A 13,235-nucleotide genomic window follows, 5' to 3' on the forward strand; every position below is an offset into this window, starting at 1 on the left:
AACATGAACCAACATACTGCGATGATGCCCGTCAAGTTTTTTTGTTTGATTGGTCAATTTTCCTTAGAGTTATTGCCCTTTAATTGTTTAAAAATCTACAGATTTGTACATAAAAAAACCAAACCCAAATTTGGGTTAGAATTTCTTTTAAACTTCTTTCATTCTTTTCCATGAACATTTTTTAAATAAACATGTGAAGTTGTGTACCCACACCTGGCCCACCACTTGCCTTGGTCCCCCCCCCCCCCCTCTAAAAAAAAAATAAAAATGTTCATTCCTTTTTATTTATTTTTTCAAACCTTCCATGAATATTTATCAAGATGCAAAGTTGTACCATTCCCCCACCTCAGTCATGCCCACCACCCCTACCTTGCGTCCCACCTCCCCGACCAATTTTTTTAATTTTCCATCAATATTTATAATCAACATGTGATGTTTTGTACCCTCACCCGGTCAGCCAAAAAAAAGCATTCATTTTCTGATAAATTGATTTTGACTTATGAAATTATTTGCTTCTTAGTAACATCCTTAACTAACTTTTTGCTGGATATATTTTTTGCCATTCGTCACCACAAACCCTTTCAATGGGGGATACAAATTCATCGAATTTGCTTGTTCATATAAGAATATGATTTAAGAAATAGTATGTAGCATAAGTATGTTTATGATTAATTTAAATACAAAGATGAGGTTATTATTACCTGAGGGCAAAGCTTGTGCAAATTATTTTGCACTACATATTATAACTGACTTATGGAGTGTTTAGCATTAATTAAAACACCCATTGCTGTATATGATTTTAATTCTGATATGTCTTATTTATAATCCTGAATCCTGTAACCTATGCTACTAACTTGAAATGTGCGCATATTGAATTGCTTACTTAAGTCAGTAGTTGAAACCATTTGTCAGAGGTTTAATGGCCCATTGTTTAATACATTTGACTATGTACAAACAAGTCATTCAATAAGTGTTTTATTACATGACAATTAATTCAAAAGTCTCAGTTTTTAATGTTAGCCCAACAAACCTGTGTTGAACTATAGACCAGTCGATAGCACAAACAAGTGTGGACTGGCGATTTATCAGTTATTGGCATGCCATGTGATGTTCTTATAACCAGACATTACATTAAGGTTTACAAAAAAAACAACATTGTCTTCCCGAAATGGCTATAGGTATAGTTGTCATGGTTGTGACAATAACCACCAAAGGCGCGCCATTGCCATTTAATAACTGTATCTAGGTGGATCTCGATATCTCAGACTCACTTACTAGTATCTCAAAATTTTGGCTATCTTGAAGACATTTTCAAGTCTCGATCCAAAAACATTTGCACAACATAATCATTTTAAGTCGAATTTCGGTTATCTTGAAGTAAAACGCTCCATCCTTTGGAATTTAAGATACTGAGTTACAACTGTATGTTCAAGCATACTATATTTGATAGTCTTGAGAGCTCTTGTGTATGCAGTGTATATTTACATAGACGTAAAATGTAGAATTCATCAGTATGTTGGTAACACTTTATCTATGTGGATTACATCTGTATCTAAATACATTTTCATTAATTTTCATAAAATTGTTTTATAAAACACCAGAAACGTTCATCATCAGTAAGGCAACAAGGATTAACATGAAACTTTGAATTCAGGATGAACAAGCACTAAAATTGAAAATTCAGTTTATGCAATCTGAGTGTGAATGATTACTCTTATCCATTACAGGGTACAGTTTCACAAATGGAGGTGAATGGTTCTGTTAACATCAAGAATTTCCTGGTGGGCTCTCCACAGATCAAAATTGTTCTAAATGAGGACCTTGTTGTCTCAGAGTCAAAAGAAAAAGGTTTATATCAATTTTTTCGCCATTTAGAAATGGTTTCCATTAATTGTTTAATGTACCGGTAGATAAAAAATAAAGCCAGATTGATTGAAAGTGTTCTAGACATAAATACCTATAGTTGGTAAACTTTGTAGAATAGCTGTCCTCTGTGCTAGTGATAGGGTAAAAATTATATTTAAACTGAAGTAAGTGCATTGAACTTTGTCATACCGGTACAAATAGATATAAAAAATTATGTCTTTCAATGTTTTATAGATGTTTCAGGCCGTTTCAAACAGTTTAAATGTTTCGATATACAACAAGAATATGTTTTTTAATGCTTTGATACTGTATTTGATGTAGATAATATAAATAAATGTTCTGTAGAGCAAAAATAGAACTGCCAGGGATATTTTCCTAGATATTCACTTTACTTGATAAATAAAAAAATGGCCAGATTGTTTATGTCAGTATCTTCAAATCACTTGCTCTTCATTGATGCGGATTCAAGTCTTTCTTTGGGCATATAATTCTCCATGTGAGTAAACCATCCAGCTGGCTTGCGGAAGATCGGTGGTTCACCCAGGTGTTTGCTCATGATGAAATAATGCCCAGAAAGGTATCTGGGGTCTTCCTCAACCATCGAAAGCTGGAATGTCACCATATGGCCTATAAGTGTGTTGATGTGATGTAAAAGCCAACAAAAACAAACTGTTTTTGTGTGCATGTATGTGTTTGTATGTTTGTGTTTGCACAAAATATGAGTGGCAAATAACTTTGTTGTGCATTGTCAGATTTTGAATTAACTTGGCCTAGATAACCACCATGTTGCCTTCAAAATTCACTACTTCAAAGGTAAGGGTCACACTTAGAGATCAAATATTTAAGACCATCTTTCATGTCCACTGTATAAATTTATTATGAATGCATACATTCATCATAACAAGAGGACATGTCTTATTCAAGACCTATACCTCTTAGAGGTCAAAGATTAAAGGTCATTTTTCTTGTCTGTTCTGTAACTGCTTTATGCATACACGGATATTCAAATAACTTGTCACAAGCATTTATCATAACAAGACAACATGTCGTCTCTGACACCCAAATGTGTAGAAGTTGTTCTTTTTTGTTCATCTTTGACATTTGTGCATAATCAAACATAAAGTTATTGACTTGAAATGTTTACTACAGGCTATGGTTCCAATGTACAGTTGGACAGATGTACCTTCCACAGCTGTGTAAAACAGGAAGACTTCACGACTGCAAAGACACTTACGTTCGTACCACCTGTAGGAGAGGTTTGTATCTTTGAAGACACTTATTTATGTACCACTTGTAGTAGAGGTTTATATCTTTGAAGACACTTATGTCTGTACCACCTGTAGGAGATTGAAGAAAGTTACTTTTGTATTGCCTGTAGTAGAGGTTTGTAGTTTTGAAAACAAATTTGTACCACAGAGACTTAATTTGCTCTACATTGATCTTCAGCAAACTTATTCCGAGCATCCTTGCATGGTACCTGTAGCATGTTTCATAGATTCAAACAGGAAATACCTTTAAAACAACTTCTAATAAACATTACATTGATCTCCATAAAATTTGGATCTTTAGCATCCTTACATGGATAAAGTAAAAAAAATTAGCTTAATACATTTTTTCACAAAAAGGTAAAGGGTTCAAGAATGTGGATTCTGACCCCAAGAGTCCTACTGCACAGCCAAAAAAAGTTTTTTTTTTTTTCAATACCTTGAGAATATTTGGGTTTTCAGAGTGAACTTCATGGATTGATAACATGGGCCAGTGCATGAATCATGTGTTGTGGGTGTTTAGATTCAAGATCAGAATAATCTTGCCACAAAAGACAAATTCCAGCCAAGAACAGGAGAATGTTTGGATTTTGGGATTTCATAGGTTGCTTGGGTTTACAGCTCCTCTGGATTTAGTAGCAATTATCATAAAACTGTCATTTTCAAATATCAGTGTGATGTTACATGGAGATACGGTTGCTTAATCATTTAAAACACGTAGCATGAGATTGTTGTGTGAATTGTGATTGTGCTGGTACATGAATGTGATATAGAATGGTACACTATTCAGATTGTTACAGTGTAACTGTATCTTTACAAATAGTTCCCGATCTTGTACTCTGAAAGAATAATTGTATGTTATGTTTCAGATATCAGTTCTGAGTTACAGTGTCAGTGGAGAGATGTGTTTAAATCAGCCATTCACTTTGAGGTCATTTGTTGGAGATGCTGACGGAAGCAGGTACTGAAATTTTGTTGTACTGTCCCAGGGGTGTATTCAGTCCCAAGTGGATGTGCAGCCAATAGTGGGGGCTTTTTTGTTTGGTTTTTTTTTTTGGTGGGTGGGGGAGGGGGTGGTAGTAGGGAGCAAGAGCAGTGTCCAGGGGCAAGATTCTTGGAAAATGATTTGAAATTTTAGGACACACCTTGACATAACATTTTGAGATATAATTTAACACATTTTGAAAATATTAATATGAGAAACCATTATTTTAGTCTTTGGTTTGTTGTTTTGTTGTTCTCGAGATCCAGGTCCTGATCTTCATAGTCTAGGTCACATGCATACACAGTCACACCAGATGATAAATATCACTCTTAAAACAGTTTATAGTGGTCTATAGTACTGCAGGTTAAAATGCTACTATACACAAATATCTAAATAGGACATGAATCAAATGGGGTTTAGAGTCTGGTGCTCTCTATTAACAGTTGGTCTGTGTTCGTTGGTGTTCTTTGTTCACAGATGGTCTCTGTTGGAAGGTAAGTCTGTTCACAAATAGCCTGTGTTCACAGATGGTCTCTGTTCATTGATGGCCTGTGTTCACTGATGACCTGTATTCACAGATGGTCTCTGTTCTCTGATGACCTGTGCTCACAGATGGTCTCTGTTCATTGATGACCTGTGTTAACAGATGGTCTCTGTTCACTGATGACCTGTGTTCACAGATGGTCTCTGTTCATTGATGACCTGTGTTCACAGATGACGTCAGTTCACTGATAGCCTGTGTACAGAGGTAGTCTTTGTTCACAGATGGTCTCTGTTCATGATTGACTCTGTTCACAGGTGAATTTAGCACATGTTTGATCATAACTTAAGGTTTTTCAGTGTAAAACAGTGGTATAAATGGTCAGCAACTCTGTTGTTTTAACAAAATAGACCTTAGGTTTAAGTCATACAGAGGTAATGTTTTTATAGAAAGGTAGTTTCAGAGATACTATGTAATCTTTAAGGTATTGGACCCCTAATAGTAATGTTTAAAAAATGGCATTTGCTTGGTATATTCTTAAAGTTGACCATGTTTCGCACTGTGTCGCAAATTTTAAACAACTTTTACTGTATTTTTATAATTTATGGTATTTCCTCAAGCTCAAAGTAGAGACAAATTTCAATGTGATGGCCACTATCTAAAACGTTTGCAGAGAATCCATTACACCATTAATTTTGATAAAAGAAACATCAAACTCTTGTTAAACAAATATAAAACACAAAATGTAACTGTAAATATCATTTTTTCTAGGGTGCCTCAAGTAAACAGATTTAATGAGACAGAATTCTAACTCCAACATTGAAAAATGAAGGTCGAATCCTGTGGGTCTGTTTTGAATTTTGCTCACTTCATTCAAAAATAACCTTGGGGCAGAAGTAAAACCTACCTGCATTTCTTCCACAATATGTAATCTAAAGAATGAAGGCAAAATAGAGAACTTTTACCGCACGTAACTCAGTATTTTTAAAGATGTCTAACTCTACCCCTCCTGATTCAGAGATAAATTCTCGTTGAACAGCAAGAAATGGCTTATAAAATGAAAATTGTCCACTTTTGGACAATACATCCATAATAAGTCTTGAAAGAAGTAAAAACTTACTAGAAAAAAGGAAACTATGGAAAAAAAAAAGATTTTGGTCCCAGTGGGGCTTGAACCTATGCCCCACTGAAAATTGCAGTCAAAGTAGGCTTATGGTAGGAATTGAATACTCTTCAAAAAGGAGGTACTCTATTACGGGTCCAATACCTTAAGTAATGGGCCAATTCGTTTCACTCAATCCGGGGCACGCCGGTCACGTGGGCGGCAAGAAAAAAAATCTCGCCGGTTTATTAATAAAACAAACGTTTCGGCGTACGCCAGCCACGAGAGCTGCAAAAACAAAAAAATAAATTATGATTTTCTCTTGCGGCCTTTTCCAAATAAATAAGCAAATAGTTCTTGCAGCATGTTTCTACATTTACTGGTACTGACCCAAATTTTCAGATGTTTACTCGATTTTGTATCGCGAAAATATATGATTTGCCGGTTAGCCTATCTCGCAAGACCGGCGCACATCGGCGTACACCGGATAGATCAGGGCAGTGCCGGCAAGCCAAACGAACGCCTAGCCGGTTGTACGCGGCAAAACGGTGTACGCCGCAAAAGTGAAACGAATTGACCCAATGACAGTTCCATGCTGTTAAACAGGAAACAATATTTACCTCTCTTTAGTATAAATGATATTGAAATGTTTTTGATTATTGTGCCCCCCATGAGTGGTGGGGGCATATAGATTTGGTCTTGTCAGTGCGTCCGTCCGTCTGTGCGTCCGTCCGTCCGAAGTTCGTGATGCGCCTAGCTTGAAAAGTATTTGATATAAATTGATGAAACCTTGCATGAGTCTTTATCATGATATGAACTTGCGCACCTCCTATTTTTTGTCTGGCTCCGCCCCCTATTTTCAGAGTTATGGCCCCTGAAATAGTCAAAAATGCACATTTTTACCTTGTGACACGCCTAGCTCAAAAAGTATTTGATATAGATTCATGAAACCTTGCATGAGTCTTAATCATGATGAGAACTTGGGCACCTCCTATTTTTCATTTGGCTCTGCCCCCTATTTTCAGAGTTATGGCCCCTGAAATAGTCAAAAATGCACATTTTTACCTTGTGACACGCCTAGCTCAAAAAGTATTTGATATAGATTCATGAAACCTTGCATGAGTCTTAATCATGATATGAACTTGCGCACCTCCTATTTTTCATCTGGCTCGCGCTCCCTATTTTCAGAGTTATGGCCCCTGAAATAGTCAAAAATGCACATTTTTCACCTTGTGACATGCGTAGCTCAAAAGTATTTGATATAGATTCATGAAATCTTGCATGAGTCTTAATCATGATACGAACTTGGGCACCTCCTATTTTTCGTCTGGCTCCGCCCCCTATTTTTAGAGTTATGGCCCCTGAAATAGTCAAAAAAGCACATTTTCACCTTGTGACATGCCTAGCTCAAAAAGTATTTGATATAAATTCATGAAACCTTGCATAAGTCTTAATCATGATATGAATTTGCACACCTCCTATTTTTCATTTGGGTCTGCCCCCTATTTTTAGAGTTATGGCCCCTGAAATAGTCAAAAATGTACATTTTCACTTTGTGAGGCACATAGCTCAAAAAGTTTTTAATATAAATGGTTGAAAACTTGCATACGTCTTAATCATGATATAAACTTGCACACCTCTAATTTTTTGGCTGGCTCCACCCCCTATTTTTAAAGTTATGGCCCCTGAAATAGCAAAAAAATGCACTTTTTCACCTAATTATGTGCCTAGCTCAAAAAGTATTTGATGTAAATTCAGAAAACCTTACTGGAGTCTTTATCGTGATGTGACCTTGCACACTTGGCATTCTTCTTAAGAATCTTAGCTCTTATTACAGAGTTATGGCCCTTGAAATAGCCAAAATAGTGGATTCTTTGTTTGTGATGCACATAGCTCAAAAAGTATATGGCCTAGAATAATGAATCCTTTTCATAAAATGTTTGTTGAGGCTATACCCTCAAACTGAGACTACAAACATTTCAATTATTGCCCCTTATTTGTGACAAATGTACCAGTGGGGGGCACACCCTGTGTCCTTCAGACACATTCTAGTTGTATAATTTTCAGAGATGTTCGAGTAACTTTGAGACTGAAGAGTAATTTTCCATCTAACATCGTAGCTGTAAATGTGAAAGTGAGATTCTCCTTACCAAAATCTGTATCAAGGTATTTAACTTTTTAGCTTTAAGATCTGTTATTGTCACCCTTTCTAGCTCGACTATTCAAAGAATAGGTAGACCTATTGGACTCTCCCATTTTTAGCTCATCTGTCACGTAGTGACAGGATGAGCTTTTAAAATCGCCCTTCGTCCGTCGTCCGTCCACAATTTCTTGTCTGCACGATAGAGGTTTCATTTATGATTTTATTTTAACCAAACTTGCACACAACTTGTATCACCATAAGATCTTGGTTCCTTTCTTGAACTGGCCAGATCCCATTATGGGTTCCAGAGTTATGGCCCCTGAAAAGGCCAAAATTAGCTATTTTGACCTTGTCCGCACAATAGCAACTTTATTTATGATTTGATTTTTACCAAACTTGCACACAACTTGTATCACCATAAGATCTTGGTTCCTTTCTTGAACTGGCCAGATTCCATTATGGGTTCCGGAGTTATGGCCCCTGAAGGGGCCAATATTAGCTATTTTGACCTTGTCTGCACAATAGCAGCTTCATTTATGATTTGATTTTAACCAAACTGGCATACAACTTGTATCACCATAAGATTTTGGTTCCTTTCTTGAACTGGTGAGATTTCATTATGGGTTCCAGAGTTATGGCCCCTGAAAGGGCCAAAATTAGCTATTTTGACCTTGTCTGCACAGTAGCAACTTGTATCACCATAAGATCTCGGTTCCTTTCTTGAACTGGCCAGATCCCATTATGGGTTCCAGAGTAATGGCCCCTGAAAGGGCCAAAATTAGCTATTTTGACCTTGCCTGCACAATAGCAGCTTCATTTATGATTCGATTTTAACCAAACTTGCACACAACTTGCATCACCACAAGATCTTGGTTCCTTTCTTAAACTGGCCAGATTTCTTCATGGGTTCCAGAGTTATGGCCCCTTAAAGGTCCAAAATTGGCTATTTTGGCTTTTGCAGCCATATAGAGACTTCATTTATGGTTTTATTTGATGCAAACTTCTAAAATAACTTCAGCAACAATAATTCTTGGATTCCATGACAAATCAGATCCAAGCGTAGGTTCAGAGTTATTAGCCCACCATCATCAGATGGTGGGCTATTCAAATCACTCTGCGTCCGTGGTCCGACGTCCGTCCTTCCGTCCTTCCGTCCTTCCGTTAACAATTTCTCGTTATCGCATCTCCTCAGAAACTACGGGGGGGATTTTGACCAAACTTTGTCAGAATGATGTATTGGTACCCTAGTTGTGTCCCCTGAAAATCAGACTGGTTCAACAATTTAGAGTGAGTTATGGCCTTTGTTTATTTCTATATTTTACATAGATTTATATAGGGAAAAACTTTGAAAACCTTCTTGTCCAAAACCACAGAGCCTAGGGCTTTGATATTTGGTTTGAAGCATCATCTAGTGGTCCTCTACCAAAAGTATACAAATTATTTCTCTGGGGTCAAATATCGCCCCGCCCTGGGGGTCACATGGTTTATATAGACTTATATAGGGAAAAACTTTGAATAACCTCTTGTCCAAAACCACAGGGCCTAGGGCTTTGATATTTTGTATGTGACATCATCTAGTGGTCTTCAACTAAGATTGTGCAAATTATACCCTAGGGTCAAATATGGCCCACGCCTGGGGGTCATATGGTTTACATAGACTTATATAGGGAAAACCTTGAAAATCTTCTTGTCCAAACCACAAAGCCTAGGGCTTTGATACTTGTAATGTAGCATCATCTAGTGGTTCTCTACCAAGTTTGTTCAAATTATGCCCCTAGGGTCAAAAATGGCTCCGCCACGGGGGTCACATGGTTCATATAGACTTGTATAGGGAAAAAGCTTTTAAAAATGTTCTTGTCAATAAACTACAACATTCAAATTTGGACTACATGTATATTTTTAAGTGGCAAGATGAACCTTGACATGAGTTGACCTTGATTTTGACCTAGTGACCTACTTTCACATTTCTGTAGCTACAGCCTTCAAATTTGGACCACATGTATATTTTGAGTGGCAAGATGAACCTTTGACATGAGTTGACCTTGATTTTGACCTAGTGACCTACTTTCACATTTCTGTAGCTACAGCCTTCAAATTTGGACCACATGCATAGTTTTGTGCACTGGAAAAAACTTTGACCTTTGATTTTGACCTGGGTGACCTACTTTCACATTTTTGAAGGTACAGGCGTCAATTTGGACCATATGCATAGTTCTGTGTTTCAAATAATATTTGACATTGATTTGACCTAGTGACCTACTTTCACATTTCTCAAGCTACAGCCTTCAAATTTGGACCACATGCATAGTTTTGTGTACTGAAAAAACTTTGACCTTCACATTGACCTAGTGACCTACTTTCACATTTTTGAAGGTACAGGCTTTGAATTTGGACCACATGCATAGATTTGTGTTTGAAGTGTAATTTTACCTTGATTTTGGCCTATGACCTACTTTCCACATTTCTCAAGCTACAGCCTTCAAATTTGGAGCACTTGCGTAGTTTTGTGTACTGAAATGAACTTTGACCTTTACATTGACCTAGTGACCTACTTTCACATTTTTAAGGTACAGGCTTCAAATTTGGACCACATGCATAGTTTTGTATTCCAAAAAAAAAATTTGACCTTGATTTTGACCTAGTGACCTACTTTTACATTTCTCAAGCTACAGCCTTCAAATTTGGACCACATGCATAGTTTTGTGTACCAAAACAAACTTTGACCTTTACATTGACCTAGTGACCTACTTTCACATTTTTGAAGGTACAGGCTTCAAATTTGGACCACATGCATAGTTTTTATTCCAAAATAAAATTTGACCTTGATTTTGACCTAGTGACCTACTTTTACATTTCTCAAGCTACAGCCTTCAAATTTAGACCACTTGCATAGTTTTGTGTACCGAAACAAACTTTGACCTTAAGATTGACCTAGTGACCTACTTTCACATTTCTGTAGCTACAGGCTTCAAATTTAGACCACATACATAGGATTGTGTACCGAAACAAACTTTGACCTTGACATTGACCTAGTGACCTACTTTCACATTTCTCAAGCTACAGCTTTTGAATTTGGACCACATGCACAGTGTTGTGTACGGAAATGAAATTTGACCTTGAGCTGGTCAAGTCTAGAAATTTGGAACACTCAAAAATGGCACATTGGTGGGCGCCAAGATCACTCTGTGATCTCTTGTTTTATATCTGATAACCTCCCCTGATTGTGATCAAAATGGATTTATATCAGTAAGTACTTATAGTACTTATTTGAAATTTCATTATTGTCATAAGTTGGACTTAGCCAATCAGGGTAGATAACTATGGACTGATTTTATGTCAAATTACCTCCCTTTATTTCAAATTAAAGTGGATATATCTCCGTAACTAATGAAGATACTGATCTGAAATTTCATTTATGTCAACAGATTTATTTGGCAGATCCTTCTTTTCTTCACTTACAATAATTTTTTTTTAATTACTTCCCTTTTACATTACTATAAATAGCTTATTTTTAGTAACTTATTTATTATTGGCCGTAGGGAAAAACCGAGACCACTTTTCTATGGTACAACATGGATGGTACCTCCAATTTTAGGTGTATTTTGACATATCTGTACCTTGTAAGCATTTTTTTTTTTACTCGCTCGTTTGAAAAACGGGACGTATTATGGGAACGCCCCTGGCGTGCGGGCGGGCGGGCGGCGTCCACAGACTTTGTCCGGAGCATATCTTCTACATGCATGAAGGGATTTTGATGAAACTTGGCACAGTTGTTCACCATCATGAGACGAAGTGTCATGCGCAAAAACCAGGTCTCTAGGTCTAAGGTCAAGGTCACACTTAGAGGTCAAAGGTCAAATTCAAGAATGACTTTGTCCAGAGCATATCTTCTTCATGCATGGAGGGATTTTGATTAAAGTTGGCACAATTGTTCATCATCATGAGACGGAGTGTCATGCGCAAGAACCAGGTCCCTAGCTCTAAGGTCAAGGTCACACTTAGAGGTCAAAGGAAACAAGAAAGAAAACTTTGTCCGGAGCATATCTTCTTCATGCATGGAGGGATTTTGATATAACTTGGCACAATTGTTCATCACCACGAGGCGGAGTGTCTTGCGCAAGAACCAGGTCCCTAGGTCTAAGGTCAAGGTCACACTTAGAGGTCAAAGGATACAAGAATGAAAACCTTGTCCGGAGCATTTCTTCTTCATGCATAGAGGGATTTTGATATAACTTTGCACAAATGTTCACCACCACGAGGCGGAGTGTCATGCGCAAGAACCAGGTCTCTAGGTCAAAGGTCAAGGTCACACTTAGAGGCCAAAGGTCAGATACAAGAATGACTTTGTCCGAAGCATTTCTTCTTCACGCATGAAGGGATTTTGCTTTAACTTGGCACAATTGTACACCATCATGAGACGAAGTGTCATGCGCAATTCCCTTCTTTAGAATTACTTCCCTTTGTTGTTACTATAAATAGCTTATATTGTAACTTTTTCATTACTAGTCGTAGGGAAAAATCGAGACCACTTTTCTGTAGTACAACATGCATGCTACATCCAATTATGAGGTGTATTTTGACTAATCTCTACCTGGTAAAGATTTTTTGTGTGGACTTACAATTTTTTTTTTAATGTTATCTTCCCTTAGTTGTTACTATAAATAACTTATATTGTAACTTTTTGTATAATTGACCGTAGGGAAAAAACAAGACCACTTTTCTGTGGTACAACAGGGATGTTACTTTCAAATTTTAGGTGTATTTTAAGGTATCTCTACCTGGTAAGGAGTTTTTTTGTGGACTTAGAAAAACAAATGACTTACAATGATTACTAAACAACCACAAAATTAAAATTCCATTTGCAAATACAGGTGCTAGAGTAAAGAAATTTGCTGTGACGGGCGTATATTGTGACATTCTGGAACTCTTGTTCTTTTTGGTTAAATTTCTTCCCTTTGTTGTTACTGTCCTTTGGACTTAGATATTTTTTCTGAGGACCTTCTTGTCCTCAAGTGCAGTGATAACAGGTGAGCGATATAGGGCCATCATGGCCCTCTTGTTTCGGTGTCAGTGCCGGCATTCAAATCTGGTTAAGTTTTTGTATCATGTAAGCTGGTATGTTACCACTTAGAGGAATGAATTTAAACTTCACACACTTATACACTGTGATGAACTGATTTCCATTTCTCAGGTTCCATAACTCTATTTTGCACTTTTACAAAATTATGCCCCATTATTGGTTAAGTTTTGTAGGTAAGCTTGTATCTTAGAACCCACTAGAACCCATTGGAAGGCTTTGAAACTTCACATACTTGTTCACTGTGAAGATCTGACATGCATTGCACAGGTTTCATAACTCTTCTTTGCATTTTTACAAAATTATGCCCCTTTCT

The 13,235-nt window shown here is 37.0% G+C and overlaps 1 protein-coding gene across 2 annotated transcripts in view; it reads left to right on the forward strand.

Moving 5' to 3' along the window:
• Positions 1–13,235, forward strand: part of LOC123535709 (AP-4 complex subunit mu-1-like) — a 48,744-nt gene that overhangs the window by 27,657 nt on the left and 7,852 nt on the right. For both annotated transcript variants that reach the window (XM_053549563.1, XM_053549567.1), the window contains exons 8-11: positions 1,728–1,848; positions 3,016–3,122; positions 4,001–4,092; positions 7,767–7,865. In XM_053549563.1, coding sequence (XP_053405538.1) covers positions 1,728–1,848; positions 3,016–3,122; positions 4,001–4,092; positions 7,767–7,865 — 419 coding nt within the window. The remainder of the gene's footprint in view (positions 1–1,727; positions 1,849–3,015; positions 3,123–4,000; positions 4,093–7,766; positions 7,866–13,235) is intronic.

Source organism: Mercenaria mercenaria, chromosome 1, assembly GCF_021730395.1.
Source record: "Mercenaria mercenaria strain notata chromosome 1, MADL_Memer_1, whole genome shotgun sequence".
Classification (NCBI taxonomy): domain Eukaryota; kingdom Metazoa; phylum Mollusca; class Bivalvia; order Venerida; family Veneridae; genus Mercenaria; species Mercenaria mercenaria.